This window comes from Nipponia nippon, unplaced genomic scaffold (assembly GCF_047370975.1).
Source record: "Nipponia nippon isolate SJK-2023a ecotype South Korea unplaced genomic scaffold, ASM4737097v1 scaffold_1, whole genome shotgun sequence".
Taxonomy (NCBI): domain Eukaryota; kingdom Metazoa; phylum Chordata; class Aves; order Pelecaniformes; family Threskiornithidae; genus Nipponia; species Nipponia nippon.
The window spans coordinates 38,309,658-38,328,856 of record NW_028262290.1 but is presented as its reverse complement, the minus strand read 5'-3'; the positions used below and the strand labels follow the sequence as shown (position 1 = coordinate 38,328,856).

At 41.7% G+C, this 19,199-nt stretch overlaps 1 protein-coding gene across 3 annotated transcripts in view; it reads left to right on the top strand.

The window, feature by feature from the left end:
- The window catches only part of TRIM55 (tripartite motif containing 55), a 39,445-nt gene that overhangs the window by 11,193 nt on the left and 9,053 nt on the right, over positions 1 to 19,199 (top strand). For 2 of the 3 annotated variants that reach the window (XM_009471645.2, XM_087752220.1), the window contains exons 5-9: positions 2,383 to 2,616; positions 3,656 to 3,678; positions 3,769 to 3,893; positions 6,070 to 6,284; positions 8,197 to 8,484. In XM_009471645.2, coding sequence (XP_009469920.1) covers positions 2,383 to 2,616; positions 3,656 to 3,678; positions 3,769 to 3,893; positions 6,070 to 6,284; positions 8,197 to 8,484 — 885 coding nt within the window. Of the gene's footprint in view, positions 1 to 2,382; positions 2,617 to 3,655; positions 3,679 to 3,768; positions 3,894 to 6,069; positions 6,285 to 8,196; positions 8,485 to 10,875; positions 10,967 to 19,199 lie in introns of all 3 variants that reach the window. The other variant, XM_087752211.1, reaches the window with a different exon arrangement.

Below are 19,199 nucleotides of genomic sequence, written 5' to 3'. Positions count from 1 at the left end.
GAAATAATGCTTATAATCCAGGATTGTCTCTTCTCTCTGCTTAACTCTTTGCAGAGAACAATAAATATCTGCTTTAGCAGAAAATACAGGATCATTTTCCTGTTAGCTGGAGTAAGCAATAGCAATATAGTTCTATATTTAGCTATTGCTCCTGTCCAAACCTAAAAAAGAGAAAAACAAACAAAAAAACCCTGATTAATACTTGTATACCTTTTAAGTGATTGAAAGGTAGACCAAATTCACATATTATACTGAAAATAAAAACAGGGAATATAAAATGCTAAATACTGGAAAACAATAACAAATAATTAAGTACTGTTTAGCCCTGTAAACAACACGAGTCAAATAATGAAGGAAAAATTACAGCGTTTCTTTCAAATGCTAATAGTGTAGGCCAGTCAATACAGACACTTCAGAACAAGCAGCGCAACTCATGCTCAGTGGCAAGGACTCCTTTCCTTTTGCTGTAGCCGTGCTTTAAAAAACAAATAGGCTGAGAACTTTTTAGAATGGAAAGTCATGTATTTGTTAACCTTTTTCGTTACTCAAAATCTGATTAGGGTAATTCCATCAGGCAGAGACTTTGTATGGGAACATTTTATACAGAAAGAGAATATTTCAGAAATATTTGAGCATTTGCAGTTAGGAACCTGTTTTGCACTCTCACTCTTGAGGTTCACAACTCTGTAATATCTCTGAAATATTATATATTACAGCTTAGAGATAGGGAAAGATCTCTCAGGGCACTCTGCTATCACTCTCTTGCTCTTCTTCCCCTAACACTTGTCCTGTGTCAAATGGCAAAGATAGGACATACCCGTCCTGAAATTAAGGTTGTTTTACAAGTGATCTGAATGACATTTCAGAGGAGGTCATTGTAGACTAAACCAAAGAGGAGTCTGGAGCAAGCAGAAGTGCAGGAAACACTGGCAGAAAGCTAGGAGAGGAGTGAAGGAGGAGAGGAAGATTATTTGAGGTCTGAACAATAGAACCATGACTCACTTGGTTCAAAAGCTTCCTTATCTCCACCCTATAATTCACTAATCAGGAATTTCTGGGAAGTGGCAAGGACCTCCAGAGGGGCAGGTCAAGCCTGCCCCCCGGCAAGGAGTTTTAAATTAAGAGTGCCTGCTTAGCCTAGTCTTCCTCATTGGGAAGCAGAGGTGGATACCTGGGTCAATGCAACAAGATCTGCCTTCACTCCCCACCCCTCAGCATAGACAGTGATTTTTGGCCACACATCCATCTTCAAAAGGCTTTCTCCTTTGAACGATACAGAGCAGACTGTCACCACTCGTAGGAGAGAGCTCTGGCTGAAAGTCAAGAAAAAAGTTGGATTCTCTCTGGCCAAGTGCTATGAATAATCAGTCTTATCACTTCCAAAAGTACTGTGGGACTGTTAATAATCCTATGCTGCCAGGATCTCAGCATTATGCCTCAAGGGACGAAGATGAGGAATTGATTCAGCCTCAGTTCCCAGGAAAGAGATTCAAATAATCGCCACCATGCGCAACCAGATATAACCGCAATAAGGTTGTGCCCCAGGGCACACAGATGACTCAAGTACTTCTATTTGGTAGACCTCAGACATTATAGATAGCCTGTCTCTGATTTCCTCCTCATAAATCCTCCCTTGCAAGTGCAGTGTGTTCTTGTTAGAGAGAGCTCGATGAAGCAGTCATCAAACCCATCCTCCTTCCTCAGCGAAACATGCTATGTTGTCTGGTTGGAAGGACAATAAGTGTGTCTCAAAAAATGATGTGAAAATCAGCGTCTGAAGGTAGGGTTGGAACCTGATTCCTCTTTCTTGTCTTTGTGCTTTTGTCACACACCATTTTCTTCGTGGTACCTCTACCTCATTCACTGCACAGTAAATGGAATATAATGGACACCTATTGTCAAAATAGTGTCTAAGAGGGTGTATGTGAAAATCAAGCCCAGCCAGGATAGTTCCAGGTCCTCTGGCAGAAAAAGAAAATTCTCCAGAGCTGGTCTGAGATGATCACTCCTTTAAAAACCATTCTGTTCGTGCAAATGAACACAGCTGCTAATATGGTGGGGTTTTTTACTTTTTCTGCAGACTTTGATGTGTCACTACAGACATCATAAATACCTTTCACAATTTTTTAGCAGCCTGACAAGTTATACAATAACCTGTTTGGGGGCTTTCAGTGGCTTGAAACTCAGAGTTTCAGAACAGTTTTAAAACTTTTGTTCCAATAGCTTGGACTTTGAAAATTATAAAAGTCTCTGGGGTCATTCAGAATCCTTTGCACTGTTCAGAAAGAGGAATTTCTTTGATGAAAATGCTTCCAAGTAACTGTAAAAATAGAAACTCTTTTAAGAACATAACATGTTTAACATAAACCAAATGATTCACAGGAATGCTGCAGACGACAGAAAGAGCAGCTGTGTGAAAAATTTGATTATCTCTATTCTGTACTGGAAGAAAGAAAAAATGAGATGACACAAATAATCACTAGAACCCAAGAGGAGAAACTGGAACACGTCCGATCCCTGATGAAGAAGTATGCAGATCATTTGGAAGCTGTGTCAAAGCTGGTTGAATCAGGAATCCAGTTCATGGAAGAACCAGAAATGGCCGTGTTTTTGCAGGTATGAAGTCTATAAATAGAGATAGAAAAACAATGATGGGTTTGTCAAAATACTATTTAAGCATTTCTCAATTTTAGGCACATTCAGAGTTTGGTCATCTTTGAGTGAACATTTATACAAACTCATTTTTTAAACACTTGCATCAGCACAGACAAATGACTAGTCTTCTTGTGAATAGTATCCAAACCAAGAACGTGAGTATTTGCTATTTGCACGAAAATATACTATCCTGTGTATGAATTTCTGGTCCCCAAAGAAGAAACAGGAATTTTAACATTTTCCAACATATCTTTATTGTCCCACCACTATAATATATATGTATATGAACTTCTGGGAGTTATAGGTTTCATTTGCATATTGAGAGAGTGATTAACTTTCCAAGAATTAAATATTTATGTTCTAAGTCACATTTTTATGCCTTTACTCCATTTTCTTTCCCTCTGGTTTCTTACTATAAACTTAGGAGAGCTGATTAGGAAACCATTAGCAGCCTATCCACTGAATTCATCGGTGTAGAATTTCTGTCCTGCAAGTTTACAATTTCTCTATATTAAAGGCTGGAAGGGTGTTTTCTACCAAAAAAAAACCCTTATTTTCATTAAATAGTTGCCTTTGAAGAGTACAATGTTCTTTCCAGATGAATAAAATTTTGTGGCTCCAGAAGTATGCCTTTATGGATAGTCAAAGATATAGTTACTGTGACTAAAGATGGTAACAGAACAATTGGTTTTCACCACAAATACACACACACAAAAAAAAGAGCAAAAATATTTCCATTTCATTTTTGTAGAAATTGTACCTATTTCCCATCATATTCAGATTTTAATTAAAAAGCCTTCAATGAACTAAAAGTTTTACTCAGCTGTATACTAATTACCATCCAAATTTGATCTCATTCATAGATCTCATGGTTGTCATTTATGAGATCCATATTAGTGCATTTAGAAGCAGCCAGTGTAAGAATTAGATCTCAATGCATAAAATCTCTGAAAAAATGGAACCATTTAAGAAGTCCGTTATTTCCTTTTTGTTTTCACAGAATGCCAAAACATTGCTACAAAAGTAAGTATTTAAACTTGAGACTCTTGATCTTTATAATGAATTACAAATTACAAATTTATCTGCAAATCCAAACCAATCTCTCTGTTTTAGAATTACTGAAGCATCTAAAGGATTTCAAATGGAAAAAATAGAGGACGGATATGAAAATATGAACCAGTTCACAGTGAACCTCAGCAGAGAAGAAAAGATAATACGAGAAATTGATTTTGACAGAGGTATGTCACTTATTTCACCTCAATTGCTTTCATAAATTGCAGCTGTGTGTAATTTGCATGATGGTACTGAGTAGGAAAACTTGAATCAGATATTTCTCTCCATCTCAAAGTGTAACTAGACCACTTTGTATCAATTATAATCAAAAGCAAAATCCATCACAGTCAAAAAATCACATAACCTGTTGACACCATTAATCTTACCTTTTATGTGGCCTCAACACTTTCCTAAGCCCATGATCTTTACTGACTCCTCATGTGAAGGGACCACAAAATTAAGCTTTTATCTCTGTCTGTAAAGTCCTTTTTTCCCCAAAAGATGCCATTATTGTATGGCCTGTTTGCTCTAGCAAGTCATTAAAGAAAGTTTACTGCTATAAGAAGTACTTATGAAAGATACTTTTTTTTAACTCTTTCTTTATAATAATTGAGAAATTTAACAGAAACATAATCAAAATTCAAAATTGCAGTTATAGAGGGAAGCAAAAATTGTCGTCTTTCATACATTTAACATTTTGTGTCATGTCCTTTGTCATGACATCATGACTGAACATACTTAATATGTCTATATACTAATGCAAAGTTGTAATTCTACATTTACCAAAGTAGCCTGAAATCTAGGCTTATCTATGCTTCACCTTACAGAGTAAGCCACAAGAAGTTAATGGAGATAAATGTTTCAAATAAGCAGATCTCTCCTATTAAAAGGAGGCAGTAATAGTCATCTGGGTATCTCTAATTTTCTTGCTAGCGCTGGATTCTGCTAGTACATTTACATTTACCTTTTTCAGCCCAGTTAAGTCTCATGCAGATGCCACCCATTGCTTACTCCCCTGCCACAACTTATATTAACTTGAGAGTGCATGGCTGCTCCCTGCAAGGGACCTTGCGTGCCTGCTGTGCAGTCTGTTATTTGGGATCCATGGACTAGCTATGCTTGGCACAGGGGTCCATGTAGTGGGACAGCAGCTGTGGGACCAGTCAGCAGCAGAGGAGCAGGTGCCATCTTGCAGGGACATGAACCTCCAGGGATTTGTCCTGGGAGGGACAATCCCTAGTCACAGCCTCGTGCCCAGTTCATCCCTGTGATCGGCCACAGGTGCCACATCCCGGCCACACACATGCATCTGCCAGGATTGTGACCTCGTGCTCCAGGCACACACCCCCACCATGTGATGAGGAATGTGACACCCACCTCTTGGGGAAAAGGCATTAGCAAGGGCTTTGGCAATCGGGAGTTCAGTCCTGCATTTGACACTCCTACCACAGTCAATGAGGTCCTCTGCAGCCAGAGGACGTGGAAGCAGAGATTCAGCACTCTGCTTATAGGAGTGTATTTGTCTGCAGAAACATTTCTCCATTATGAGGGCGTTATTGCGTTATTTTGCAGATCTCTATTCCTTCTACATACTCAGGCAGAACCATAACCTGTGCAAAATGTGCAGCCAATTTGGAGCTTGGGTTAATGTATCCATCTAAGTTTATTTCTCTGAAGTGGTAGGATGGCTCTGAACAACATGCGAGGTTTGTGAGGATGAATAGTGTGATTATGCAAAAGAAAATGCATTGTTAGAGGGTTCCCTCTGGAAAAAAGCCAAGCCACGAGTGCTGACAACAGGATGTGTCAGATGATGCCAAAGCGATGGTTTGACCAAGTTTGACAGTCTGGTTTTAGGGAGGTTGGTATCCCAAACCTCCAGTCACATATTGCAAAGCACTGACCTGGTAAAGATTAATTATGGTGGCTTCCATGGTGTTTAAAACAAACACATACCTAAAATTGCAAGAGGGACTTTTTTTCCTGGCAGGTTGTGCCAGACCAGGTATCCTCTCCCAAAAAAGTGCAGGGCCGTGCTGCCCATCCCTCATGAGGATAACTGCATTGGCAGGACTTTCTGTCCTTTTCCCACGGAAAGGGCCAGCTTAAGATTTTAACAAGCGTGTGTGTTCAGTGTCCTCCCTGCTGCAAAGTACCCGCCGGCAGCTCCATGGTAGTGCCCAGTCCAGGCTGGTGGGAGCAGGCTCCTCACCAAGGCCCTCTCTCCAGCCTGTGTCCTCTGCCAGGAAGCAGACTATCAGTAGCTTTGCCATGCAATTGTAAATGGCTTTTTAATTACATAAAGACTGTAGCCATCTTCATGTGGTGCTCAACCCTGTACTTCTACATGTATCCTATCAGAGGAGGAGGAAGAGGAGGAGGAGGAGACAGTGGATGGTGAAGATTTGGATGAAATCCACACAGAGTCATCCGGAGAGGATGAGCAGGAAGAGGTGGAGGAAGGGGCTGAGAGAGCACCACAGCCACCTCAGCAGGACCCTGAACCGCAGAGCGCAGCGGGAGAGCCCCCGGCCGAACCCACTCCGGTGCCACTGCCCGCTGCTCCGGCTGGTCAGGTAAGTGGTCCCAGTGCCCCGCTGCCCTGCCAGCTATGCCGAGTGCACCCTGGCAGAGCAAGAAAATGCTCCCCTATGGCCCGTAGGCACCATATGTTAGGAACGTGGCTAAGGGAGTCGATGCGCTGGAGAGCAAAATTTTTTATTGCCCTTGTACACATATACACAACTGTACCCTGTCCTTGTGACCTTCGTATATATCACTTGATAGGCAAAAAATTACACTGATGGATAAATTGAGATATATATGGAGTACATAAGATATAAATAAGAGATTCAGTTTGGGAGTTAAGCGCATTACAATGGATGTTCTGCTTGCTGTGACTTAACTCAGACTAACTATTATAAATGAAATGGTTGGTAAAATATTGATACTAAGAGAATCTGGCATTCCCTCTGGATTTAGTGAGCTTTCCACCACCAATTTTTAAATCGTACTTCTAATCTGCTTTCTGTGAATGGCATTTGCCGCTTTCTGTGAATGGCATTTGCCGCCTTCTGCTCTGGTCATCCTAGGGATATCGTCCAGGTGCATGCAGGGATATCATACACCAAACAGGAGAGGAAACTGCCTCTTAAAACTTAGCAGCAAAAAGATTCAGGGTGTGAATAATTTAGGCCAGCAGTTTTTCTTAAGGAATGTGATTGAATGAAACCATAATTGCCACATACTCTAAAAGACCTACATAAAAAAAATACACTTCATGTGTTACTTTAGCTGGCCATACATACAATTAAATTAGCAAATTCTCCTCTTATGCAATTTACCCAGTGAAGCTGCTGAGTGGGTAAAGGCTGCTGTGAAGATATTTGAGGAGGCCAGTGTGAAAACAAGAGAGCACATAAAGAATCTTTGATTGTAGCAAGCTCCCCACATAAAACAAGGGAAAATAAATACTATAGATTCATTCTTGCTTTGATTTAAAAAAATACGTGAGTTTGCACCAGTTGTGTGAAGATGCCCTTAAACCAGGCTTTATTGATTTAACCTTTAAATTTGCCTTTTGAGGATTTGCACTGACTTAACTAAACTTAGGTCGCCTAACTGATGTAGGTTTTTATGCAAATAAGAACGAGACATAAGCAATTCTGCCCACTGACGTGAAGTCCCTCACTTCTAAGGCTAAAATGGGAAAGGTACAGCATGCTGCTGTAGCAATTGTAAAATGCCATTAGGAGACGGTCAGCCGTGGAGTCAGATATGGCACATGGGTGTTGCGGTGTGTGGGATACCTGTATTTCAGCTTTTGCCTTCAGGTGTAAGAAAGGCAAAGCAGAAATGCTGTGGTGATAGCAGGTACTGTGTGGGTGAGCCCTGAGAGCCTGATGCAGGTAAAGAGGTGCAGTTCAGACGGCTGCTCCTCTTCCTGGCAGAGCAACTGTGCTTGGCTTATAGCATTGATAGCAAGGCTGGTGGGCAAATGTTTCTCCCCAGTATCTTTTTATTCCCCTCATTCTGACTGCTCATATCAACAGACTCATTGGCAAATGTGTCGTTCTTAACCCAAAATCCAACAAGCCATTCAAGGTACCTACACCCATCGTTCATGGCTGGTACCGGTTCATGGGGCTCTTAGGCAGAATTTCTTATATTTTTAGGATTGAATTGGGTGTTTATCTGAATTAATGAACCGCTTGCTCACTCCTTTCTCAGTCAGCATCCCCTTCCCAGCTAATTCTACCCTTCTATTCTATTTTTTGGGTAACTTATTTTCTTTCCCATATCTGTGTTATTCAAATGATAGTTGCTTTTGCTTCGCATTTTGATTGCAATTCTTTCAGATCATATGTTAGAACAAAGCTGTTCCTTGCAGTGAGATATAACAAACACGGCATGCAGAGCAACGTGGCTATGGCAGGAAGGTAACATGGTGCACTCTGCTTGTTCTTCTCTTTATCTGTCCTGATTAAGGATGAGATTGTGACACCAAGTGGTTCTCAACAGACCCCAGAGTCTGACAGTCAAGTGCCAGCCACAGCAGAAACCATCGATCCCTTGTTTTACCCTAGCTGGTATAAGGCTCAGTCGCGGCAACCAAGCAGTCCAAGCTCAACCCCGGTGAGTGGGTTGGGGAAAGTAGGGCCTCCCGTTTCTCTGGAAAAAAGTGCAAAGAAGACAGAAGCCCCAGCAGCATCAGCGATCGAGGAGAACGCACCGGGGAGTGGTAAGGAAAGTAATGCCACTGCAGCAACGTCCAAGGTCAGTGCTACCGAAGTCACCCCAGCGGGCTGTGACATGCAGGAAGGCGGGAACAGCAGTTGTTAAGGAAAATGTGACTTAATTTTCCTCTGCATGCTCAAGAATAAGAATAATTTCAGAAATATGGAAACAGTATAAATTGTCATTTCAGCAAATCCACTGGATTTACAGATGGTTTCAATATGTGACAGGCTGACTTTTCAGCTTCAGAGTAGCATGCTGACGGTTGCTTGTGCTTAACTGCCAGTGCACCTCGCTTGTGCGAGCTGTTATCCGAGTTGCTCACACACACGCTTAGGAGCTGTTGGAGAGGCTGGCGATGCCTCTGCGCAATCAGATATTTGCATGCATTAGTAGCAGATAAATCCTGTGCATGAGATTACTCTCGTCACCTGTTGAAAGCCTATGTACATCATAAGCCATCCTACCACCACTGGTAGAGCAGCTATGGCTTGGCTTTGCCTTCTGCAGCTCTCTGGCTGCACCTGGAGCATATGGCTTCCCCATGTGAACATGAAGCTATGCAAATACTCAGAGCCTTCTTGTGTGTTTGATTACCTCTCAGTAAGCAGTGTGATTTCCTGGGTTCAGATCTGTTGAACAGGGTTTCCTCCAAGGATTACTGGGACTTGATTAAAGGAGAGCAGGAAGATAATATATTCCAGTTCTGTGCTAGACTACCAGCAGCATGATGGGATAACAGAAACTGATGTGTTGCGTATGGGAGGGAGTTTCCCTTAAAATGACAATTTTAGAGTTGGGATAACCTGAATTTGAATATATCTTCTTCTGCATACGTGTACAAACTCCACATGGGTCAAAGATCCAAGAAACAGAGCTGAGGGAGCTGTGCATGGGGGATTTGCACACTATACCTGCTCCTGCTCTAGTGCCTGGCTACCAGCCCATGATCAGCACTCTCTAAATTAGACCATCCTGATTTACAAGCTTAAGCCATATGTTTTAAAAAAGCAATTACCTGTATGTGTGCGACAAGAGGAGATTACCTGTGTGTGTGTGTGTGTGAAAAAGCACAAGTGGGTAGTAAGTATTTCATGCAGTTTCCTTTAAAGTTGGAGTCAACCATTCAGCATACATAAGCAGACCTACCATGATAAACCATCACATGGCAGGGAAAAAGTTAGAAGAAGAAGGCATTCACACAGATATGATAAAATAGGCACTTACCTTTTAACTGGAGGCTTTAGTCAATGACACTTGAATTTGGTGCAGTGATCCTCACCATCTTCAATCTTAACAAAAGCAATGTTTGACCCTCAAATTTCAGTAGCTATTTTTCAAGTCAGGGTTTGATTTCAGAGTATTTGAGTGGAATAAAAAAAAAAAAAAAAAAGAATATTTTGAAATTACCAAATCTGCTATGACCTTATCTTCTTAAGCATATTCCAAACGAGCTGGCAAAAGCAGGTAAATTCAAAGTGAAATTAATTGCTGCTATTTCTTCGTATCAGTTCCACTAATGATTGGACAGCCAAGCCTCACCATAGGCAGGTAAAATTCTTACTGGGTAAATTCCCTGGGAACTTGCCTGACTGTGGTCTGCTTCCCTGGGTCCTAATTTACCAGTAGCAAGTAAAGGAGCAAAATTAAGGTTTGATGTGGCCAACTGTCTGAAAAAACAGTGGCAATGGTTTTCAGTCACACCGAAGCAGCAACCTGGTACCCAGCTGTCTTCATCATCAGGTACCGGGAATAACAACAGGCGCGTGGGAAAGATGTCAATTCCTGTTGACGTGTGAATGTGGGGGTGCTGGGTTTCGATATTTTCCCAGATCACAAGCGACACTGACATGTTGGGAGGAGGAGGATGTTGAGAAGAGTAGCACGTCGTTCTGGGGACAGGGGGAGGAAGGAGCAGGGGACACAGCTGAGGATAGAGTTGCCCCTGGGCTGGAGACAGAGGAAGGGATAGGAAAGCTCAGAAAGCAGAAAGGTGCAGAGTGTGCTGAAGAATAGAAAAAGCAGAGTGACCAACCTAGGAAGGGTGATGCCGCAACATTACGCCATGGTCAGATTTGCAGATCTGAGCTGAAATGTGTCTATGTCACGAACAAAATGGCCTCTGTCTTGTGGCAGTGATCATTTTTACGTATGTGAACTTCAACTCTGTTTTTTTCCTGCATGTGATTTTTGCACAACCCACTCTGAAATGCCGTATTTGTTTATTTTTTTAAAACCCCAGCTGGTGTTCCTCACATCATTGTTTCTACTCCCTTCCTCCAATTATATCATTGTTTCTGCTCCCTTCCTCCAATTAAAGGATATCATAGAAAAGTGCTGTGGAAACAGAGCTTTTTCACTGAACGTAGTGATAATGACTAGTTCATGTCATGACAACACTGGTGAAGCACTCTTCTTATTTTCTCACAGGAGTTAGCATTCTGCATATCACTTTTGGCATTTCTTATCATACTACATCATCTTTGGAATCTGATTCAATACATGATTTGTACTTTCATGGGTAGGAAATATTTTGTTTTACCATTAACTAACAGTTAAAATAGTGTCTCTGGTGATGTTCCTACATGGTTTTAAAGGATTTTTTCCCTTTCTTCCCATCCAAAAACATCATGCTAGTTCACAGTACTTCCACATTTCTTCCTCGCACCTTCCAAACGCCACCCTTCAGCTTACTCCTGCATGGTTAAACATTGCATTTCCCTGGTTCAGAATGAAGAGACATTTACTCCCTCAGATATATGGGCTTATATTTCAGTTGCTGTTCAGATGACTAGCAGGATAGAGAACCTGTGGGTCAACAGGAGATGTGAAGAACCCTGAGTTTGTTCAGTCCAACAAACGGGGGAGGAAGATCAGGAGAGCAATGGTTGTCATCAGAGGGGTAAACGTCAGGAAGAAAAATTCAGTGAATAATCGTGCTGCTGGGATTCCCACTATGAGCAAACTGCCAGTGGTCCCTTGGGGGATGGCTCAAGCCCTGCTCCGTGGAGGCCCCCATGAATCAGGGCTCAAGCCATCCCTCCAAGGGAGCACTGCCGTGGAGAGAGTCCCTTCACACCCCAGCCCACACAGCACACCCCACACATTGGGGACTCCTCTTCAGGTCCTTTTTCCATCAAAAAACATCCGAAGCCATCTCTCCTATATTCCCAGTGAGCGTGGAGTACCAAACATGGCCCTGAAATGCATCCCCATGCAGCTGGGGAGGATCCCAGCCCTTTAGACACCCAAGGCTCTGTGTGCGTTTTTAAATATCTGTGCTTAAAAAACATTATTCTGAAGGCAAAGGCTTTTTTTCCTTAGGTCACACTAATTAAGAGCTGAAATATCTAAAAGATCAAAGACTAAGAACTTCACTACCCAGTGAAGTTGTTCTGAATGCAAATACTGTAAATTAAACCTCAACTATTCCATAACATCTCTTCTGGAGTAGCTCTTTTTTGGCAGACACTGTCCATGATTTAGTTCTTCCAGCTCCAAATTCACACCCCTCTTAGGTAAGACATATGTGTATATTCAATTTCCAAAGTGATATGGCTGATCTGCGGAGAATTCCGTGTTACCATTGGGGCATTTAATCTTATTTTCTGAAGACCAAAAACATCTGATGCAAAACGACTGTAGTTACCTTTGGGTATTTGCCCTAATGAAAGAAGAATTCAATTTTGGTCTATTCTTCAACACAAAAATGTTTGTTTTTCCCTGCTCACTTTCTGTACTGCGCTCTAAGCATTGTACAACATGATCTGGTGCATCTATGAAAAATGATAAATTATTATTCAGCTTTTATGTGCAAAAATTCCAGCACTATGACTGAAGTATATCTCTCCATAAAAAAAGGGAGAGGGGAGAAGCTACACCTGTGCTTTAGCTGCGTAAGTTATGCAAAAAGATGCACTGTCTTATGGCAATTTGAATTTGAAAAGCATCAGACACTGTGAATCTCAATTAAATTTACAGATCATAGTTTAATTTTCATTTATTTGTCTTTGGTTTCGAAAATTTGTTGTTTTATTACAAGAGGACATAGAGCGTGTTTGTACTCCTGGGAAATCAGGCATGCGAATAGCATTATGCTCTTTTTTCCCTCTCTTTCTTTTTTAACTCAAAATACCTTTTGAAATTAAAAATAGACAAATGGAGAAAGCTCTCATTTCTACCATTTGAGACCTCTTTCTACGTGGTCTCTAGTGACAGCTTTATGATTTATTTAATCATGAAATAGAAAGGAGGTGAGGGAGAAAGGCATTTTGGTCTCAGACTCTATTCGCATAAAAATGATTTTCTCCGTTTGTAGTGAGGTGGCTGTTTAGACAGTTCATGTGTCTTTATCTTTCATGTGAGATATCAGGTCACTGCCCTTTTTTCTTCTTGTATGATAAGCCCCTGAAAGCCAAATAACAAAATTACTTTAAATAACTGTGATAATAGTTTATAATAATAATATAAATCTGCATGACTGTCATCATAAAAGCAGCATATAATTTATTTTCAGGCTATTTTAATAGAATGCACTGATAGGGATTTCCTTCTTTTTCAGCCGCAAAAAGAGGTCAGTTCCAACTATTAATTCCCAAAATTTACTTTATTTAAAGGCCACTGCACTCTAAGAAATTGTATCGACGCATTAAGAAAATTCCTCCACAGTGCAGGAGGGTGTATTGGCAGGGATATGGCAACAGGAGGTGCAGCCCACAGGTGTACAGATTGCTTGGTCTAAGAAAGGACGGAAGGAGATGATTCAGCGTGAACAAAATAGATAACTCTGCACTAGAGAGCTGTATCCCGCTTCAAGGAGTGCCTAAGTCAGAAGCATAGTCACCGCAGGCTGCTTCTGTGGCTGACAGAGGACAGGAGGCATCTCCAGTGAGAGACAGTTCACCAGCTGCTGCTGGTTCTCACTTGGCACATCTTCACATCTGCCTGCTGTGTGTAAGGTGACATCGCTCCTAACCCAGGTGCCTGAGCATCTAAAGTTGGGGGGAGGCTTTTGAAGTGAATCTCAGCCTCTGTGGATGACAACTGGGAGTGAACGATTGAAACACAGGGCGCGGGAATAGCATCAATGAGCTGCCTTGCCACCATGGGGAGTAATGTATTAGTGAAGGGTGACATAGACATTAACAAGCAGCCCTTTCCAGTGCTTGGGAGAAACAGATCTTGGATCCAAAACAAAAACTTAGAGAGGTTAGAGACAAACTGTGTGATGAGTTACAGAAGGAGGTGAAGCAAGTCTTCACCAAGTCTTAAGTTGTCTTCTTGTGTTTGGTCTCAGAAGACACGCTGAGTGAGCTAGGAAGAAGAATACATATTTTGTTCATTAGACTTCAGAAACTCATTCACCCATTTGGCATTTCAGGACTCAGGCATGTGTTTTTGTACTGTTTATATCTGGAGGATGCTACCAAGGCATATAGGTGTGGAGGTTTAGGCATATGAAGAACGCTGTGTATGTTTGTAAATGCTCGTGGCATCTAACTGTTGGACTGGCGCACCTGAAGGGGTATATGGCCCTGCAGTCTCTTGGAAATCTGACTTCTACATATATTCTAAAAAATATGCATTGAGTCATCCTTAGTAGTAAGATTAGTTTTCAGGAGTGCTGAACATCTATCTGTCACTTCTAACAGTGCAAATGCTCAATACTGATAGCTGTCAAGCCAGGTCTGTAAGCCCTTCTTGCTGCCCAGCTTTAGGCAACCAAATGTGAAAAGCTGGCCCTAAGTTCTGCCTTTTAATTCCCTTGTGCAGACCTCTGATAGCTAGAGAAATCCATGCACTTCAAGAACAGTAAAACCACTTTCCGGAAATGTGTAGTCCTTAAAAACGTCTTCACGTTCAGAACCACTCTATCCCACACTTTGTAATAGAGGAATTCCAAAAATGAGCAGTGATGAGTATTTTATAATAAAACCTTCTTGTGTTGTCACTGGAGGAAGGGAGATCACAAAATACCTTACATCTGCTCAAATTATTTCAGTCTGGTTAAAATACAGAGGAAATGGATGCATAAGGAAAAATTTGTTAATTTTTTTTCCCCTAATCAGATTTTTGTAGGTAACATCTCTCATGCAATGACACCATATAAATTTGTGAGAGTTTATGAAAGTCTTGTATTCACCTGGGTCTCTTGTTATCCAGTTTATTTCACCTAAGATGAAGTACTGGACCTTATATTCTGTTCCTCACATTCCCCATCAAAGAAGTGGCTGTCTGTGGCTCCGAAGGACTGAAGCGCATACCTTTAGTTTGAAAGGAAATGCAAGTTAATCATCCACAAACAGTATTCTGATCTAATTTCCCTTTGCTGCCAGTAAGTACAGTGCTTTAATTCCATGAGGATATAAAATATAATCAGGACTGAGCTCTTTGGGAGGAGAAATACTAATGGAGTGGCCTATGTTAATCTTGTTTCATTAGTTTTTAAATTTTCTTTTACCTGCTTGCAACCTTATGCCATCTGCCCGAATTACCATAGGGACAGTCCTCTCTGTATTCATGTACTGTAGTTCTCTTTGCCCTGCTGCTGAATACTTCAATTTCAGCTCGTGATCCTTCAAATATTTTTCCATGAGACAGCTTTAAATCACATGTCAGAGAGGTCAGTACTTAGCTAAGTTTTAGCTGATTGGTTGTCACGTCAATATGCAGACAACACGGACAAAATAAGATCATTTGAAACCAAAATAAGCCCAAGAGAGATCACGCTGTGCTCGTTGTCCATGTACCTCTGCTTTTCCATCACTCTATAAAAGGTACAGCCCCACATTTTAGCTCAATGCTGCTCTGGAACGATTGCACGAGCGTGGCGGTGGTACGCAAAAAATAATTGCCTTTCTTTTCTCCAAATTGGAAACTCAGTCTTGCCAATCTGCTCAGGTAAGGAAGCTAAGTCTCCCTCTTCAAGCCAACTACTCCAAGAGAGGGGATTGCTTGCTTGAGAGAAGGGAGTCTTGCAAGGCTGGATCTTGTGGGAACGACGCTAAGCGAGGGTCTCCCTCCCCTCCGGCCCACCTGACATGGCCTTCCCACAGTTTGCCTCCAGAGCGGGACAAGAAGTTTGTTAGCATCAGCAGCAGGCACAGCCCAGGCAGCTCTCTCTCAGCCAGCTGCTGCTCTGAAGGCTCTCTGCTCCCTGCAACTCCTGTGTGTAGTGCTAATGAAAGATCTGGGAATGTGGAGAGCAAAAGTCAACTTGGTATTTACCATCTACGTCTGGATATACTTGTACTATATCTTTCCTTGGGTAGAAAACTGGATGGGTTTATTTATGTTCAGATAAAAAATCTGTAAATTTTGACAGAATGAAAAATGGGTCATCTATCCTCCGCAAAGCTGAGCCTTTTGTAGGAGACCCATGAATCAGCTAGTATGCAAGCCCAAATTAAATTCTGTTTGAAGCTTCTTCCTGAACATCTCTTAAATTTCACTCAGGAAAAAAAAAAGTGTTCAGCCTGTAGCTGAAATACAGGGCAAATGCTAGATGCAAGAATCTCAGTTAACGGTCCAAAAATTCTGCCTTTGCTTCGCTGTAATTGGACTTAGCGAGTTGGGAGTCAGTTATAGCGGCAGGGTCTGAGGCCACTCAGGCTGATGTTTAGTTGATGGCAAATTCTGCCTGTAAATTTCCATTTTGCATCTTGACTTTGTGGTTCAGGTGAGATTTTTTTTCCCCTCAGTTGAGCAAATACATGCAGAGAAAATCAGGAAAGTCTTGATTGTTCCCCTTTTAACACCTCTCTCTCCCTTGCTTCTGAGAATTATCTGAGTGATTCAGAGGCAGCAGTGATGAGTCGTGAGGGCACTGCATTAAGACCGGCTTTCAGACAACAGTTTCTCATAATTAATATGAGTGGCAAATACTTCACCTGAAGTTTTACCTCAAATAGTCTGCTCTGTGATTTGTCTGGTGAGTCATAGATACCATCTGATTTATGTGTGTTTCATTTATTTCAATCCATTACTAGCAAAAGGACCTCCACAATGACAGCGTGGACAAAATTATTTCTCTTGTTCAAATTAATACAAAGCCAGGCTCACCTAAATGTTGTCTTTCTGCAACTAGCTTATTTAAATACTGAATCCTACCTCCACTCAACCTCCTCCTCCAAGCATCGCTCGTTCTGCTCATTGTTAGGGCATTCGGCAAGGAAAATAGAGTGTAAACAAAAAATACTTCTTAATCATGGATGAACTCTTGCTGGTTTACATCACATTACAGTAGATTTATGTCACAACAACATAAGCCATCTGTTTGTAAAATACTTGGTTAGTTGTCATCCTATTGCCTTGAGACAGCTCAGGCTTTCAGTGTAGCTGTACACTCGTCTACAGAAAGCAGTGTTTGTAATCCTGTAATCATTAGAGATGGATCAATATTTAAATACCAGCATATGTGATTGAAATCCCACTGGCAGTAATTAGTAAACTGGGGCTGAGTCCTTTGGATATTGTATCATGCCACTTCTAGGCTTTCTGGACTTGTGAGCAGGCAAGGGGCTGGACCGCAGCACCCTGCAGGATTTGGTGCCCACCTACCTGGCATTTGAAATGGAGACACAGGTTGGGGGCTGCATGTATAGCCAAAATTAAACAGAAAAAAAGAGAGGGACATATCAAACAGTGCTGATGCAGTCTTAGATCCCTTCCCAGTTGATATGTATTCCTAACATCTTTACAATAATCTCCAGGTCACTAAGTAAGAGATGAGTGACTAATTCAGAAAACCTGTTATCCCAGGCTACTGGCCAATGGAGACAGATCGGTGCTGTGATGTTCAAACCATGATGCAGATAGCCGACATGGATGTCACACCTTTGACTGAGCAGAGAATGAGGATCTTACAGTCCCGGAGAATAAGTGATCTGAATTTCTCATTGCTCTTTTTAATTTAGAGAGCACCCTATAAAATCCGCCTGAGTCTATCTCAACCACCAAAGGTGGTGATTGAAATACAGACCCAATCTCTCAGAGCACTCCTGGCTCAGCACTTCTGCACACAGAAGAAATGGCTATTTTTCATGATGAAACACTTGCTGTATGACTTGCTCTATTACAAAATGCCTTACTGAGGAAAGGTAGCTGTTGTTGCCCCCATCAGTGCTGGTGAGGCTTTTCAACATCTGGCACTAGACTTATTTTTTTAAATGCATTAATTTTTATAATTATGCACAATTTCGTAATTTAATTTTATAAAATAAATAGATTCCCTTTTTTTAAAAATGGAATTGGTGGCCACCCAGATGCAGGTCAGTTCCAAGCTTGTCTCTGGGGTCAGTTGCCTGTGATCTGTGCTCTATATTTCGTAAAAACCTGGTCAATAACTGTGATTGAATCAGGGACTTTAAGAGCAGTATTTATCACAGCTTCCTTGGACTTCACCTGGGAACAGTGCAAGATGGGCAGAAGGAAACTTGATTTAATATCTTGCTCATCGGCTGGCTGAGTGCTGTGCAAGCAAGCCAGCATTGCTAATGGGTGAGCAGAGATTACAATGTGTAGACATGATACAGCAGCCGTCTGTCCAGGAAGTCACGGTGCTGCTCACTGAGCAAAGTATTATTGTTAAAGTAGAGTCATTCCTTGGCTACCAGCTTCATTTGCTGTGGTCGTAGTTAGGAGAAGATTCAGGCAACTGAAGACATGGAAAAATGACCATACAAAGGAAAAGGGGCAGCAGCAACAGGTGATCAGGGAAAAAATGTTTTAACTGTGGCCAAGACTTTCTTTTTTCTGTTACGTCGTGGCTTTAAAGAATGGCAACCTGTTGCTTTAGCTGACATTCCAGCTTTTCTTCCTGCATCTCCATCAGTGTGCTTTTGTCTCTCAGAGAAGCTGTGCTGTGTCCACAGCTCACATATACCACCCCCGGCATACTTACAACAGCCCAGCTAAGTCAGTCACTCAGATGTGAGCAGTGCTCCAACCTCCAAAGCATGGTATGTGTCTACACACCTCCCAGCTATGCTGGCTCCACTATCTGATCCTGTGAATGGAGCTCTGGGGTGAGTCACAGTCTGAACTGGCACTCTGTCTCATTCATTGATTTGCAAAAATACCATTTGCAGAGAAAGAAAAAGCTTTCATTTACAACACTCTGCATTACTCAAAGGAAAGACTACATGACAGACACAAACATGACGTTAAACCATTACTAGGTTTGCTACTTCTCCCTGAAAGCTAATAGCAAAGTTTCTCTGACATGGACTAGATGCGTTACTGCCACCGAGAAGTTCTTGGAAGGTCTTTACTTCACGTTTAACTTGTTGATCTACTTTTCCGATGAAGCAGAATTAGGGGGAAGAGGGGAGAACTGGTAGCCATGAGTAGCTTTCTGGCACTGGTGGCCAGTGCATACCACTTCTACGCCCTCTCAAGATGATCCTTCCTTTGCTAGACAGTTCTCCAGCAGGGCTGGAAGGGAGCAGAAGTGTCAGATTGTTCATTGATCAGGAGGTCCTCAAAAACTTCACTCTGAGAGGAACGAAGAATGACGTGTGGATAGATCCAGGAAAGACTGTTCTGATCAAGCAGCCTTAACATTCACATGTTTGTAAGACTCTCCTCTTGGGTTTCCTTCGTTCTCCTGGACAGTGGCAGGACTAGGTTTTATGCAAATCTGTAGTTAATCACTCTCAACAAAAAGTAATGCCAGTGAGATGCAGCAATGGGTGAAATATTAAACAAGTATCTTACTTCTGGCTTTTTCGTTTGAGCCATGGAAAAGATAGGTG